Source organism: Salmo trutta, chromosome 18, assembly GCF_901001165.1.
Source record: "Salmo trutta chromosome 18, fSalTru1.1, whole genome shotgun sequence".
Lineage (NCBI taxonomy): Eukaryota > Metazoa > Chordata > Actinopteri > Salmoniformes > Salmonidae > Salmo > Salmo trutta.
This window is the reverse complement of record NC_042974.1, coordinates 26,703,356-26,717,645: the sequence shown is the minus strand read 5'-3', so window position 1 is coordinate 26,717,645 and position 14,290 is coordinate 26,703,356. Positions and strand designations below refer to the sequence as shown.

Below are 14,290 nucleotides of genomic sequence, written 5' to 3'. Positions count from 1 at the left end.
CCAATAAAAAGAAGAGATTAAGATGGGCAAAAGAACACAGACACTGGACAGAGGAACTCTGCCTAGAAGGTCAGCATCCCAGAGTCGCCTCTTCACTGTTGACGTTGAGACTGGTGTTTTGCGGGTACAATTTAATGAAGCTGCCAGTTGAGGACTTGTGAGGCGTCTGTTTCTCAAACTAGACACTAATGATCAATTAGCCTTTTAAAATGATCAATTTGGATTAGCTAACACAACGTGCCATTGGAACACAGGAGTGATGGTTGCTGATAATGGGCCTCTGTACACCTATGTAGATGTTCCATTAAAACTCAGCTGTTTCCAGCTACAATAGTCATTTACAACATTAACAATGTCTACACTGTATTTCTGATCAATTTGATGTTATTTTAATTGACAAAAAAATTAGCTTTTCTTTAAAAAACAAGGACATTTCTAAGTGACCCCAAACTTTTGAACGGTAGTGTACATTTCGTTAAGTTGTCAACTAACTTGAATTAGAAGTGAATCAGCAAAACTTTCAACCATGTCACTGGATTTAGGGTAAAGTTGGGTGAAAAGAGACAAGAAATCGTGAAATGTCTGATGGTGATGACTTTTTGCAAATCCAATCAGTTTTCCACATTGATTCAATGTCGTAACATTTTGTTGTTGTTGAAATTATGTTGAAACAACGTTGATTCAACCAGGTTGTGCCCAGTGGGTGTGGGTGCTCTCTCACTGCTTCTCACCAGTTACTGTTTTGCTAAGATATGAAGCTACCAGCTACCACTATACATAGACTGGCTCAGTGCTATCCATGTTATATGCCTGAGATGGATCTCTCACTCACTCACTCACTCACTCACTCACTCACTCACTCATTCTTTCCTTTTCCTCACTCCTCTCCCTCCTATCGGGCTTCTCATCAGAGTGCTGGTATGTCAGCCGGGTGTTTGAGATCTGTTTTACTGGGACACAACAGGCCGTGAAGATGCAAGCCGCGTGGGCGGGCTGTGTGTGTGTATGTGCATCTGTGCACATCTGTGTGTGTTTGTGCGTGTGTGTACAAACTGGGGGATGGGTCAGGTGATCCTATCTCTCCTAGTCAGACAGAGCGCTTAACGACCTCCGATCAGTGTCTACTATAAGGGAAGCAAACACAGACACTGCCTCATGTCCCTTGATCCATGTTCAAAGACTGAGCTGGGCCTCTTTTGTCTGTGCTATTGTACGCCATTTTTGTTCCTCACAGATTTGGTTGAATGGTATGCTTTAATGTCGCTATAATAATAAGTCATAACCTTTGTTCTGTGGAATTTTGTTTGACGTGTAGAGTTTAAACTGTGTTGCACTATCTGAATGTTACTTCCTGTGTTGGTTTCAGGAGAGCTGATATGGGGGATAGATGAGACGCTGCTTCAGTTGGAGAAAGTGTTGCACCTGTACAGAAATGGATTTTACCTGCAGAACAGCACACAGACACACATAACAGGTAAATATGCACACACGCACACACACACAGGTTCAGGTTAGATTAGATTAAGGGTTAGGGTAGGGGTAAGGGAAAATTGGATTTTGAATGGAAATCAAATGTTTGGTCCCCACAAGGATAGTTAAAGAAGTGTGTGTGTGTGTGTGTGTGTGTGTGTGTGTGTGTGTGTGTGTGTGTGTGTGTGTGTGTGTGTGTGTGTGTGTGTGTGCGTGCCCAGGGGATGGGGAGAGAGAGAGAGCTATGATCAGATATACTCCAGACAAATAATAGTAATGAGATTAAAAATATGAAAATGTATATAACGGGAGGGAACTCAATGGGGTATGGGAGAGACTGACAGGTCTTCTAATTGCAGGGTGCATTGGGAGGAGAGAGGTGCGTGTGAGCTCTCTCTCTCTCCCGCTCAGTCCATCTCCTTCTCATCTTTGCTCGACAGCTTTCCTTCTCTGTCCTTTCACCTTTTTCCATTCCATTCTGGAGGATTCTGTTTTCACTGTCTTACATTCACTTGGTGCCCCTTGCTCGTCGTCTTTTACTTTCACATGTTCTTTCTCTCTCCCTTCCTGGCCTCCCTCGGTGTCTCCTCGCCTCGCTCCATTGGCAGTGTAAAGTAAACCCAGACAGTTGTTGACCGACGAGTGCTCACAGCCCAAGGGCCGAACACAGTGTCTGCTTAACCTTTACAAAGACACTGCTGCTCCAGTAGGCCTCTCACTCGCCCGTCTCCAACCTGAGCTCCTCTTTCACTGACACAGAACAGCACGATCACACAGGAACACTGATAGGGTCATTCTCAGTGGCTAGTATTCGCCCATGCAGGGCTTCCTTGTGGAATGTGGCCTTGCGTCATGTGCTTTTTTTCCGCGATTACACTCCTGTGCATGCTTCCCTTCAGCCCCCCTCCTCCTCCCCTGCTCTCCTTGTTTTCTCTCCCCATCATGCCATTTCTAGGAGCTTTTAAGTCCTGCATTTAGAGAAAGCGAGCGCTCCATAAAGCATTAATTACAGCCATAAAGCGTCTAATAGCAGTAGTTATTTACTACCCGGAGCACTGCTGTCTGTTGCCACGCATGCAGGGGGGCCGGCGCGTGGGTGTGTGAGTGCGTACATGCGTGTGTGTGTACTTCCACATAGTAAATCCTGAAGAGGTCGTACACAGAGACATTCTGTCCTGCTCCCCTCCTGCCATCTTTCTTCCTCTTCAAGCAGGTGTGTAAACCCTCCCTGTAAATCACCAGGACTACTCCTGGCCCAGCCAAGCATGACACTGATATATATATATATATACAGTATAGAGATTGAGGGGGGGAGAGAGACAGTGACAGAGAAAGAGAGAGAGCAGTGTTGTGATGTCTATTCCTTATTCCAACACCAAAAAGAGTAGTCTGGAAATTTTAAAAGTACTAGATTCCAAGACGACGAAAGAGAATAAGTAACAGAGAAAGAGGAAAAACGGACTCAATGATTCACAGGCTGGGAGGCTTTTAAAGGGGGGTGGGGACTTGCTTTGAAGCTGCCCTCCTCTTCTCATCTGGCCCATTGTCACAGTCCTGTGAAGCTTAGTTAAACCCACAGACCATAGGACAACTGGATCCTGATTGTGTAGGATAAGTACAGATGCTTACACTGCTTGATGTACATGGTATATGTGTCTGTCTCAGTTAAAAACACAACCTACGGGCTACTGAAACATCTTTTTCTTTGCTGATTCATGGGTCACACACTAACCAGTACTCACATATGTGACTCACCACCTGGATTCGGTCTTATGTAGCAAAATGTGAAATGGTGTTTTTTTACATTGGATAAATGTAGAGACTCAGAGCTACAGAATGGTATATCATACACTGCATTTGAGGAACAATGGGAAAGTAATTCTGCTTTGAAAGTTGATCAACTTGTAAACTCACTTTTGAGAAAACAGCCTTTGAATGTTTTGGTATCTTGTGAAGAGCTCTTCTTTGTCTACACCCATTCAGCATCGTTCACACCCTCTTAAGCTTTAGCCCCACCCATCTCGTTTTGCTCTCGGAGCCCACACGACACTCTGGCCGATTATTTGTTTACCTCTGGATAACATGAAAACAGCCTAACCAGCTCCGCTGGCAACAATTTCATTACGCTTTTTTGCAGACGCTTACTGACACTGGCATATTCAACGGGTGTTGTACACACGTCACGTAACGTTAGCTAACGAGCCAGCCAGCTAACGTTAGCTAGTTAAACAACCATGAACAAAGTGCCAACACTGCCTAACATTAGGCTCTAACTAGAAAAGCAAACAGCTCTGGGAAATGAATAATAATGTCCGCTAGGGAGCCAGCCAGCTAACGTTAGCTAGCTAGCTTACAGTACACTTTAGCTTAAGACATATAGCTAGCTAGGTAAACAATGAACCACAGCAACACTTATTACCAACACAGACTGACGAGCTCAATTAGACAGACGCCTTCAATATGGCAGACCAATCCGAACTCCTTTCTCTGCATGTCCGGCCCACTCATTATCTCAGCCAATCATGGCTAGTTGGAAGGTTGCTGTATTTTTCTGTGACTTAACCAACAAGGCTCATAATTTAACAATTGTATTCATATTTACAGATGGCATACAAGTTTGTTATTAAGGCACATGAAAGTTCACATGTTCGAGAAGACATTTCTGCCAAAATGCATTTTTACGTTCAAACGGCTCTACTGTGAAGTCGTGACTTGCGACATACGCCTAGTTTCCTGAATCGGGACACATGCTCATTATCATACAAATACAGTACTAGTCAAAAGTTTGGACACACCTACTCAAGGGTTTTTCTTTATTTTTAGTATGTTCTACATTGTAAAATAATAGTGAAGACATCAAATCTATGAAATAACATATGGAATCATGTAGTAACTAAAAAAGGGTTAAACAAATCAAAATATATTTTATATTTGAGATTTTTCAAAGTAGCCACCTTTTGCCTTGATGACAGCTTTGCACACACTTGGCATTCTCTCAACCATAATCATGAGGTAGTCACCTGGAATTCATTTCAATGAAAAGGTGTGCATTGTTCAAAGTTAATTTGTGGAATTTTTTTCCTTGTTAATGCATTTGAGCCAATCAGTTGTGTTTATGATAAGGTAGGGGTTGGGATACAGAAGATAGCCCTATTTGGTAAAAGACCAAGTCCATATTATGGCAAGAACTGCTCAAATAAGCAAAGAGAAACGACAGTCTATCATACTTTAAGACATGAAGGTCAGTCAATCCAGAAAATTCCAAGAACTTTGAACGTTTCTTCAAGTGCAGTCGCCAAAACCATCAAGCACTATGATGAAACTGGCTCTCATGGGGACCGCCACACTAAAGGAAGACCCAGAGTTACCTCTGCTGCAGAGGATAAGTTCATTAGAGTTACCAGCCTCAGATTGCAGCCCAAATAAATCCTTCACAGAGTTCAAGTAAACTGTGTTCAAGTAAACTGAGTTCAAGTACACGTCTCAACATCAACTGTTCAGAGGAGACTGTGTGAATCAGGCCTTCATGGTCGAATTGCTACAAAGAAACCACTACTAAAGGACATCAATAATAGGAAGAGACTTGCTTGGGCCAAGAAACATGAGCAATATTCATTAGACTGGTCTGTCCTTTGGTCTGAGGAGTCCAAATTTTACATTTTTGCTTCCAACCTCCATGTCTTTGTGAGACGCAGAGTAGGTGAACGGATGATCTCTGCATGTGGTTCCCACCGTGAAGCATGGAGGAGTGATGGTGTGGGGGTGCTTTGCTGGTGACACTGTCTGTGATTTATTTAAAATTCAAGGCACACTTAACCAGCATGGCTACCACAGCATTCTGCAGCAATACTCCATCCCATCTGGTTTGTGTTTAGTGGGACTATCATTTGTTTCTCAACAGGATAAGGACCCAAAATACACCTCCAGGCTGTGTAAGGGCTATTTGACCAAGGAGGAAAGTGATGGAGTACTGCATCAGATGACCTGGCCTCAACAATCCCCCGACCTCAACCCAATTGAGATGGTTTGGGATGAGTTGGACCACAGAGTGAAGTAAAAGCATCCAACAAGTGCTTAGCATATGTGACTGACCAGCTCGATTCGGTCTTATAAAGCAACATTTGAAATGTTGTTTTTTACATTGGATAAAAGTATAGACTCAGAGCTAGAAAATGGTATATCATACACTACAGGTGAGGAACAATGGAAAAGTAATTCTGCTTTGAAAGTTGATAAACTTGTAACCTCACTTTTGAGAAAATGGCCTTTGAATGTGTTGGTACACCTACTGGAGAGTTCTTCTTTGTCTACATCCATTCATTATCATTCACACTCTCTTAAGCTTTAGCCCACCCATCTCTTTAAGGGTTGATCCGAGCGTTCTGTCATAACAACAGCAGTCAAGCACCCAAGCTAGCTGGCTAAAGTTGGCTAGCTTGCTAGCTACTTCCAGACACAAATGAGAGATCAGCTCACTCTGACCATTTTACTCGCCCTTGCAGAGCTGGTTGGGCTGTTTTTATGTTATCCAGAGCGTTGGTGACTGCAACTGTGCTGTTGGTAACAATTTACACTTTTTTGCCAACGTTTACTGACACTGGCCATATTCAATGGGTGTTGAGCATTCATAAATGTGTCAGATATTCTGCGCTCTGGCACACTCAGAGGAGAGTACTCTGAAATCGGAGTAGATAGCCAGAGCGAATTTACCAGCTACGTCTATCAACAGCTGTCGCAGTGACATCATGAACATTCTATTGAAATGGATACTTGCATAATAGAGTCTTTTGTTAAGACATGTAGCTAGCTAAACAATGAACATTAATCCCAACTCATGACGTTACTACCATGCATGAATCAGAAGGTAGATAACCAACCAGGTTCAATGTTAGCTAGCTAACATTAGGCTACAACTAGCAAAGCAAATGGCTCTGATATACAAATAATATTACTACACAGATCATACACGTAACATTAGCTAATGAGCCAGTCAGCTAATGTTAGCTAGCTAACAGTACATTTGAACTTGAAATGAAAACTACTTTCTGACAACATTAGAAATGTTTAATATCTGAAAATGTATCTTACCCATATACATGGATGTACTCTTCTCGCTCTCTGTCACGGATGCTATGGTTGCCCTTAGTTTGAAGACGTAATCCAGAGACAAGTGTTTTCTCCATCTCCTTAGCTATCATAGTCTAATTCAACTGAATTTAAAACTCGGTCCTCCAGAAAGTGGAGTGCAACAGTTATGCAGGTTTACTACGCTCAAATAGACAGAAGCGTTCTACATGGCAGACCAATCTGAACTCATCTCTCGGCATGTCCAGCACACTCATCTCAGCCAATCATGTTGCTGTCTTTTTATGTGGATAAACCAGCTAGGCTCGTAATTTAACAATTTTATTAATATTTACAGGTGCCATACAAGTTTGTTATTAAGGCACATGAACGTTCACATGTTCGAGAAGGCAATTCTGTTCAAATTGCTCTCCTGTGAAGTAGTGATGCGCGACATTCGCCTAGTTTCCTGAAACGAGTCACATGTGAGAACTGTTGGAAAAGCACTCCTCATGAAGCTGGTTGAGAGAAAGCTGTCATCAAGGCAAAGGGTGGCTACTTTGAAGAATCTCATAAAATAGATTTTGATTTGTTTAACACGTTTTTTTGGTTACTACATGATTCCATATGTGTTATTTCATAGTTTTGATGTCTTCACTATTATTTTACAATGTAGAAAATAGTAAAAATAAAGAAAAACCATTGAATGAGTAGGTGTAGTACTGTACAAGTAAGCACATTTGGGATGAAAGACACACGCACACACAGAGCCATATTGCTGACTGGACCTTGTAGAGTGTAGTTTCTAGTCATCAGAACCACAGCGTAATGACAGCCATTTGGGATGAAACCAGGGAAACCTCACTATTAGCATACAAAGATCAGCATTACAATAGCCAATAATTGTAATCATAGTCAGTAATGTTGCTTACCTCTAGAGAACGTAGCATAGAACAAATCTGTATTTCGTTAGACTTAACTATACTGAACAAATATATAAATGCAACATGTAAAGTGTTGGTCCCATGTTTCATGAGCTGAAATAAAAGATCCCAGAAATGTTCCATATGCACAAAAAGCTTATTTCTCTCAAATGTTGTCTACAAATCTATTTACATCCCTGTTAGTGAGCATTTCTCCTTTGACAAGATAAACCATCCACCTGACAGGTGTGGCATATCAAGAAGCTGATTAAACAGCATGATCATTACACAGGTGCACCTTGTTTTAGGCAACTCTAAAATGTGCAGTTTTGTCACACAACACAATGCCACAGATGTCTCAAGTTTTGAGGGAGTGTGCAATTGGCATGCTGACTGCAGGAATGCCCACCAGAGTTGCTTCCGGATAATTGTATGTTAATTTCTCTACCATAAACCGCCTTCAATGTCATTTTAGAGAATTTGGCAGAATCTCCAACCGGCCTCACAACAGCAGACCATGTGTATGGTGTTGTGTGGGCGAGCAGTTTGCCCCATGGTGGTGGTGGGGTTATGGCATGGGCAGGCAAGGATCTGTACACAATGGAAGCTGAAAATGTCCCAGTTCTTCCATGGCCTGTATACTCACCTGACATGTCACCCATTGAGCATGTTTGGAATGCTCTGGATCGTGTTCCAGTTCCCCTCAATATCCAGCAACTTCGCACACCCAAGAGGAGTGGAACAACATTCCACAGGCCACATTTAACAGCCTGATCAACACTATGCAAACGAGATGTGTCACGCTGCATCAGGCAAATGGTGGTCACCAGATACTGACTGGTTTTCTGATCCAGGCCTCTACCTTTTTTTAAGGTATCTGTGACCAACAGATGCATATCTGTATGCCCAGTCATGTGAAATACATAGTTTTAGTGCCTAATTCATTTATTTCAATTGACTGATTTCCTTATATGAACTGTAACTCAGTAAAATCTTAGAAAATGTTGCATGTTGCGTTTATATTTTTGTTAATTATACTTGAAAATGACAATTGCCACACGTCAATCAAGCTACTCACCAACCAAAACCCCACATGACCCTAGCCCACTTAAATCAAGATCATGACTGTGTTATATACAGGATACTACACATTATCATATTCATTGTTGAAATTCAAAAGTCTGACGATTAAAACTACTTATTGATACTTGTATATGGTTAGTTGCAATTAAGTTGGGTAGCCATGCACTCAAGATTCTATTTTCCACATCAGATCCAGCTAACCATGTCTGGTCAGGCTTAATCAGTAACTTACTGTGGTTGTACAGTATATCTATGGAGTTATTGTTCCACTTGACAACACTCTGAGAAATAAGACTTGCTCTAGTGAGCATAAAACCCAGGACACAAAACAGGCTATTCTATTTTCTACAACATACAGCTATTGGCTAGAAGCAGTATTTTGTTATGAGCCTTGGCAAAGCGAACCTATTTAATTTTATTTATTTTGTATTTTTCGATTTCTGTTTTGCTTTTATTAAATGTCCGTCGAACACACTCATTATGTTTGTGGATCCTTAGGGGAACCCTGAATCTGGTTGAAACAATGTTGAGCATTTTGTCATTCTCTCTGTAATTTGATATAATAATTATTGGCATGGTACAGTGAGGGAAAAAAGTATTTGATCCCCTGCTGATTTTGTATGTTTGCCCACTGACAGAGAAATGATCAGTCTATAATTTTAATGGTAGGTTTTTTTGAATAGAACTGAATAACAACAAAAAAAATCAGAAAAACGCATGTCAAAAATGTTATAAATCAATTTGCATTTTAATGAGGGAAATAAGTATTTGACCCCTCTGCAAAACATGACTTAGTACTTGGTGGCAAAACCCTTGTTGGCAATCACAGAGGTCAGACATTTCTTGTAGTTGGCCACCAGGTTTGCACGCATCTCAGGAGGGATTTTGTCCCACTCCTCTTTGCAGATCTTCTCCAAGTCATTGAGGTTTCGAGGCTGACGTTTGGAAACTCGAACCTTCAGCTCCCTCCACAGATTTTCTATGGGATTAAGGTCTGGAGACTGGCTAGGCCACTCCAGGACCTTATTGTGTTTCTTCTTGAGCCACTCCTTTGTTGCCTTGGCCGTGTGTTTTGGGTCATTGTCATGCTGGAATACCCATCCACGACCCATTTTCAAAGCCCTGGCTGAGGGAAGGAGGTTCTCACCCAAGATTTGATGGTACATGGCCCCGTTCATCGTCCCTTTGATGCGGTAAAGATGTCCTGTCTCCTTAGCAGAAAAACACCCCCAAAGCATAATGTTTCCACCTCCATGTTTGACGGTGGGTATGGTGTTCTTGGGGTCATAGGCAGCATTCCTCCTCCTCCAAACACGGCGAGTTGACTTGATGCCAAAGAGCTCCATTTTGGTCTCATCTGACCACAACACTTTCACCCAGTTGTTCTCTGAATCATTCAGATGTTCATTGGCAAACTTCAGACGGGCATGTATATGTGCTTTCTTGAGCAGGGGGACCTTGTGGGCGCTGCAGGATTTCAGTCCTTCCCGGCGTAGTGTGTTACCAATTGTTTTCTTGGTGACTATGGTCCCAGCTGCCTTGAGATCATTGACAAGATCCTCCCGTGTCGTTCTGGGCTGATTCCTCACCGTTCTCATAATCATTGCAACTCCACGAGGTGAGACCTTGCATGGAGCCCCAGGCCGAGGGATATTGACAGTTCTTTTGCATTTCTTCCATTTGTGAATAATTGCACCAAATGTTGTCACCTTCTCACCAAGCTGCTTGGCGATGGTCTTGTAGCCCATTCCAGCCTTGTGTAGGTCTACAATCTTGTCCCTGACATCCTTGGAGAGCTCTTTGGTCTTGGCCATGGTGGAGAGTTTGGAATCTGATTGATTGATTGCTTCTGTGGACAGGTGTCTTTTATACAGGTAATAAACTGAGATTAGGAGCACTCACTTTAAGAGTGTGCTCCTAATCTCAGCTTGTTACCTGTATAAAAGACACCTAGGAGCCAGAAATCTTTCTGCTTGAGAGGGGGTCAAATACTTATTTCCCTCATTAAAATGCAAATCAATTTATAACATTTTTGACATGCGTTTTTCTGGATTTTTTTGTTGTTATTCTGTCTCTCACAGTTCAAATCAACCTACCATTAAAATTATAGACTGATAATTTCTTTGTCAGGGGGCAAACGTACAAAATCAGCAGGGGATCAAATACTTTTTCAGGACCCTCAGTGCATCTCCCCCAGCCAGGGACAAATATGCACACACACATGCTCGCACACACACGCACAAACACACACACCCTTCCTTGCTAACTAAATTACTTCTCTCCTTGTCTTCTCCAGACTATAAGCATGTGGTGGATGCCTCTATTCCTGATGAGAACTACCGCTGCTGGCCATCCTATCAGCACGATGGATGTCTGCTATCAGTCTTCAGCATCACAGAGGCTATTGGTGTGTGTGAGAGCCACGCCCAGTGCCAAGCATTTGTACTGACCAATCAGACCACCTGGACAGGTAAGAGTTAAATGTACATTTCAGTCATTTAGCAGACACTCTTATCCAGAGCAACTTACATTTAGTGCATTCATCTTAAGGTATCTAGGTGGGACAAGCACATATCACAGGAATAGAAGGTACATTTTTGCTTAACATAGCTATCAGTAGAGTCAGAGCTACAAGGGTTTATTATTATTTATTTTTTTGTTACAGGGACAGTGCACATTAATCAACGGTTAATTATTATTATTATTATTTTTATATATATATTTAGATATTTTTTCGGGGGAGGGGGGTCGAGGTGAGGAGGAGGAAGGGGAGGAGGACTTCGGAAGATGGGCAGGGACTGTCCTTGCTTCAGGGGGAAGCTGGTTCCACCATTGAGGTGCCAGGACAGAGAAGAGCTTGGACTGGGCTAAGCGGGAGCTGCCCTCCCGTAGGGGTGGGAGGGCCAAGAGACCTGAGGTGGCAGAACAGAGTTTTTGGGTTGGGGTGTAGGGTTTGAGCATAGCCTGAAGGTAGGGAGGGGCAGTTCTTCTTGCTGCTCCGTAGGTAAGCACCATGGTCTTGTAGTGGATGCGAGCTTCGACTGGAAGCCAATGGAGTGTTCGGAGGAGCGGGTTGACATGAGAGAACTTGGGAAGGTTAAAAACCAGGCAGGCTGCAGAGTTCTGGATAAGTTGCAGGGGTTGGATGGCACAAGCGGGGAGCCCAGCCAACAGCAAGTGAATATTTGTTCACGCTACAGTGTTATCATTGTATGGTTGAAGACAATGTGTGGCTTGCATTTGTGTGGCTGCCTGTGTGTGTCTGTGTCTGTGTTTTTGTCCATAAAGTACCCTGTGTGTGTGCGTGTGCGTGTGCGTGTGTGTGTGTGTGTGTGTTTGTGTGCATGTGGGAGGTAAAGTACCCAGCGTTGTCAGACGTCTCTCTGATCAAACAGAGGCAGGGCTTACTGTACCGTCGTCTCTCATCACTAACCTCTCCTTTCTAGTAGGTGGCACACACACACACTTCATTAGAGCATAGTCTGAGGGGAGCACATCAGCATGGCAATCACTATTTATTGAACCAGGCACATCTAGACCCACAGCACTTTCATATTCCTTCTCTTCACTCTTCGTCCTCCTCTCCCCCACCATACAGTATCTGTCTCTGTCTCTACCTCCTCTACACACCGCAGTTCTTTCTTTTCAGTCTCTCAATTTTTGGGCCATTTCTGGCATTGTACAATTGTCATGGCTTTCATGCAATTAACAGGTAATACATTGTAGAAGGTACGCATTCAGCTGTTTTAACACAATGTCGTCCTCTTACGGTCTCTTCTACTTTTCCACTTTTTATTCACATTTATTGACATTCTTTTTCTTCTTCTCTGTCCCCAGGTCACCAGCTTGTATTCTTCAAGACGGGCACTGCCAGTCTGAGCTCTGCTAAGGGACATGTCACCTACGTCAGAGTGGGCAGCTGAATCAATGGAGGGGGAGGAGACTTAACTGCCAAACCTCGCTCTGATTGGCTAACCTGCTCCTGGGGCATGCCCTCACGGCTTAGTGAGTCACCCCATTGGATGGGTCGGACAGAGAGAGTTGAAGATGGATCCTAGACAACACCCTCCATGGGGCATAGAGAAGCCCAAACCAGCTCACACTGAAGTGCAATAATATCACTTGGAGAACAATTTTACAATATTGCTCTTCATATGTGTTCTCCAAAGGAAAATGCTGGGTTGTGCAAGGCTATAGCTCAGGGTATAGTGGGGTTACACTCCTCGCTAAGAAGGGTGACAGTGAACGCCTGAGATTTCCCTCCTGTGCCCCCTAAACTACACTACATTGTCAAAAGTATGTGGACACCTGCTCATCAAAATCAAGGATATTAATATGGAGTTGGTCCCCCCTTTGCTGCGATAACAGCCTCCACTCTTCTGGGAATGCTTCCCACTAGATGTTGGAACATTGCTGCGGAGACTTGCTTCCACTCAGCCACAAGAGTATTAGTGAGGTCAGGCACTGATGTTGGGTGATTAGGCCTGGCTCGCAGTTGGCGTTCCAATTCATCCCAAAGGTGTTCGATTGGGTTGAGGTCAGGGCTCTGTGCAGGCCAATCAAGTTTTTCCACACCAATCTCAACAAACCATTTCTGTATGGACCACGCTTTGTGCACAGGGGCATTGTCATGCTGAAACAGGAAAGGGCCTTCTCCAAACTTTTACCACAAAGTTGGAAGCACAGAATCGTCTAGAATGTCATTGTATGCTGTAGCATTACGATTTCCAATCACTGGAACTAAAGTACACTACACGACTTTCAAAATCCTAACATCGCTAAACCTCTCACACTGAACAACCATCTTTCCTGTCGTTTTTTTTGTTGTCTTGCCCACGTAGTGGTGCGCACACAAAATGATGTTGCACAGATGTGGATCACACACTGTAAGATTCTTCACTTGGTCTTGAGGATTATCGATACCACATTGTCTCGCGAAAACAATGATGTGATTAGATTTAATGTAGCTATAACGAGCTGTGGCTCAAAGCAGCATCAAATCTTTTCACGCTTGCCATACAGAGTTGAAATATCTAATTTAATAACATTGCTTTCGAACTTCAGAGCTGTAATGATTTGAGACGTTGATTAAAGGCAAGTGCAAACGCATACTAGTAGTATTCATCACACCTTCCCGAGAGTCTACACATTCTGGGTGACGCTAAACAACGTCATCATCTCACTGGCTTCTTCTGTGGCGAGCTCTCGTTGGTTATTGCTCATCACCGTTCTCAAAACATTTCATTGCACATCGCACACAACAAGAGCATTTCAGATTTTGTGCTGATAAAATCAAACATGTTTGAAAATATGGGGACGTCTGGGACTGCTCAAAGACGAGATCAGTAGCCCTCAGATTGCATCTCTGACCCATTCACATTAAACGAGCGTCGGTGACTGCTGTGCGCCCCTTTGTAGGGATGAGGATTTTGTCTCTGTTCTCAACAACTTGTCTGGGACAGCTAAATCTGTGTACATCCGGCTTATAGGGCCAAGCCCGAACCATGAAAAACAACCCCAGATCATTATTCCTCATCCACCAACTTTACAGTTGGCACTATGCATTCGGGCAGGTAGCGTTCTCCTGGCATCCGGCAAACTCAGATTCGTCCATCGGACTGCCAGATGGTGTAGCGTGATTCATCACTCCAGAATGTGTTTCCACTGCTCCAGAGTCCAATGGCGGCGAGCTTTACACCACTCCAGCCGACGCTTGGCATTGGGCATGGTGATCTTAGGCATGCGTGCTG

At 43.2% G+C, this 14,290-nt stretch overlaps 1 protein-coding gene across 1 annotated transcript in view; it reads left to right on the top strand.

The window, feature by feature from the left end:
* LOC115153089 (extracellular tyrosine-protein kinase PKDCC-like) overlaps positions 1-12,632 on the top strand; it is a 39,757-nt gene extending 27,125 nt beyond the window's left edge. The window contains exons 5-7 of the mRNA XM_029698142.1: positions 1,367-1,474; positions 10,837-11,010; positions 12,378-12,632. Coding sequence (XP_029554002.1) covers positions 1,367-1,474; positions 10,837-11,010; positions 12,378-12,463 — 368 coding nt within the window. The 3' untranslated portion in view covers positions 12,464-12,632. The remainder of the gene's footprint in view (positions 1-1,366; positions 1,475-10,836; positions 11,011-12,377) is intronic.
* The last annotated feature ends 1,658 nt before the right edge of the window (positions 12,633-14,290 follow it).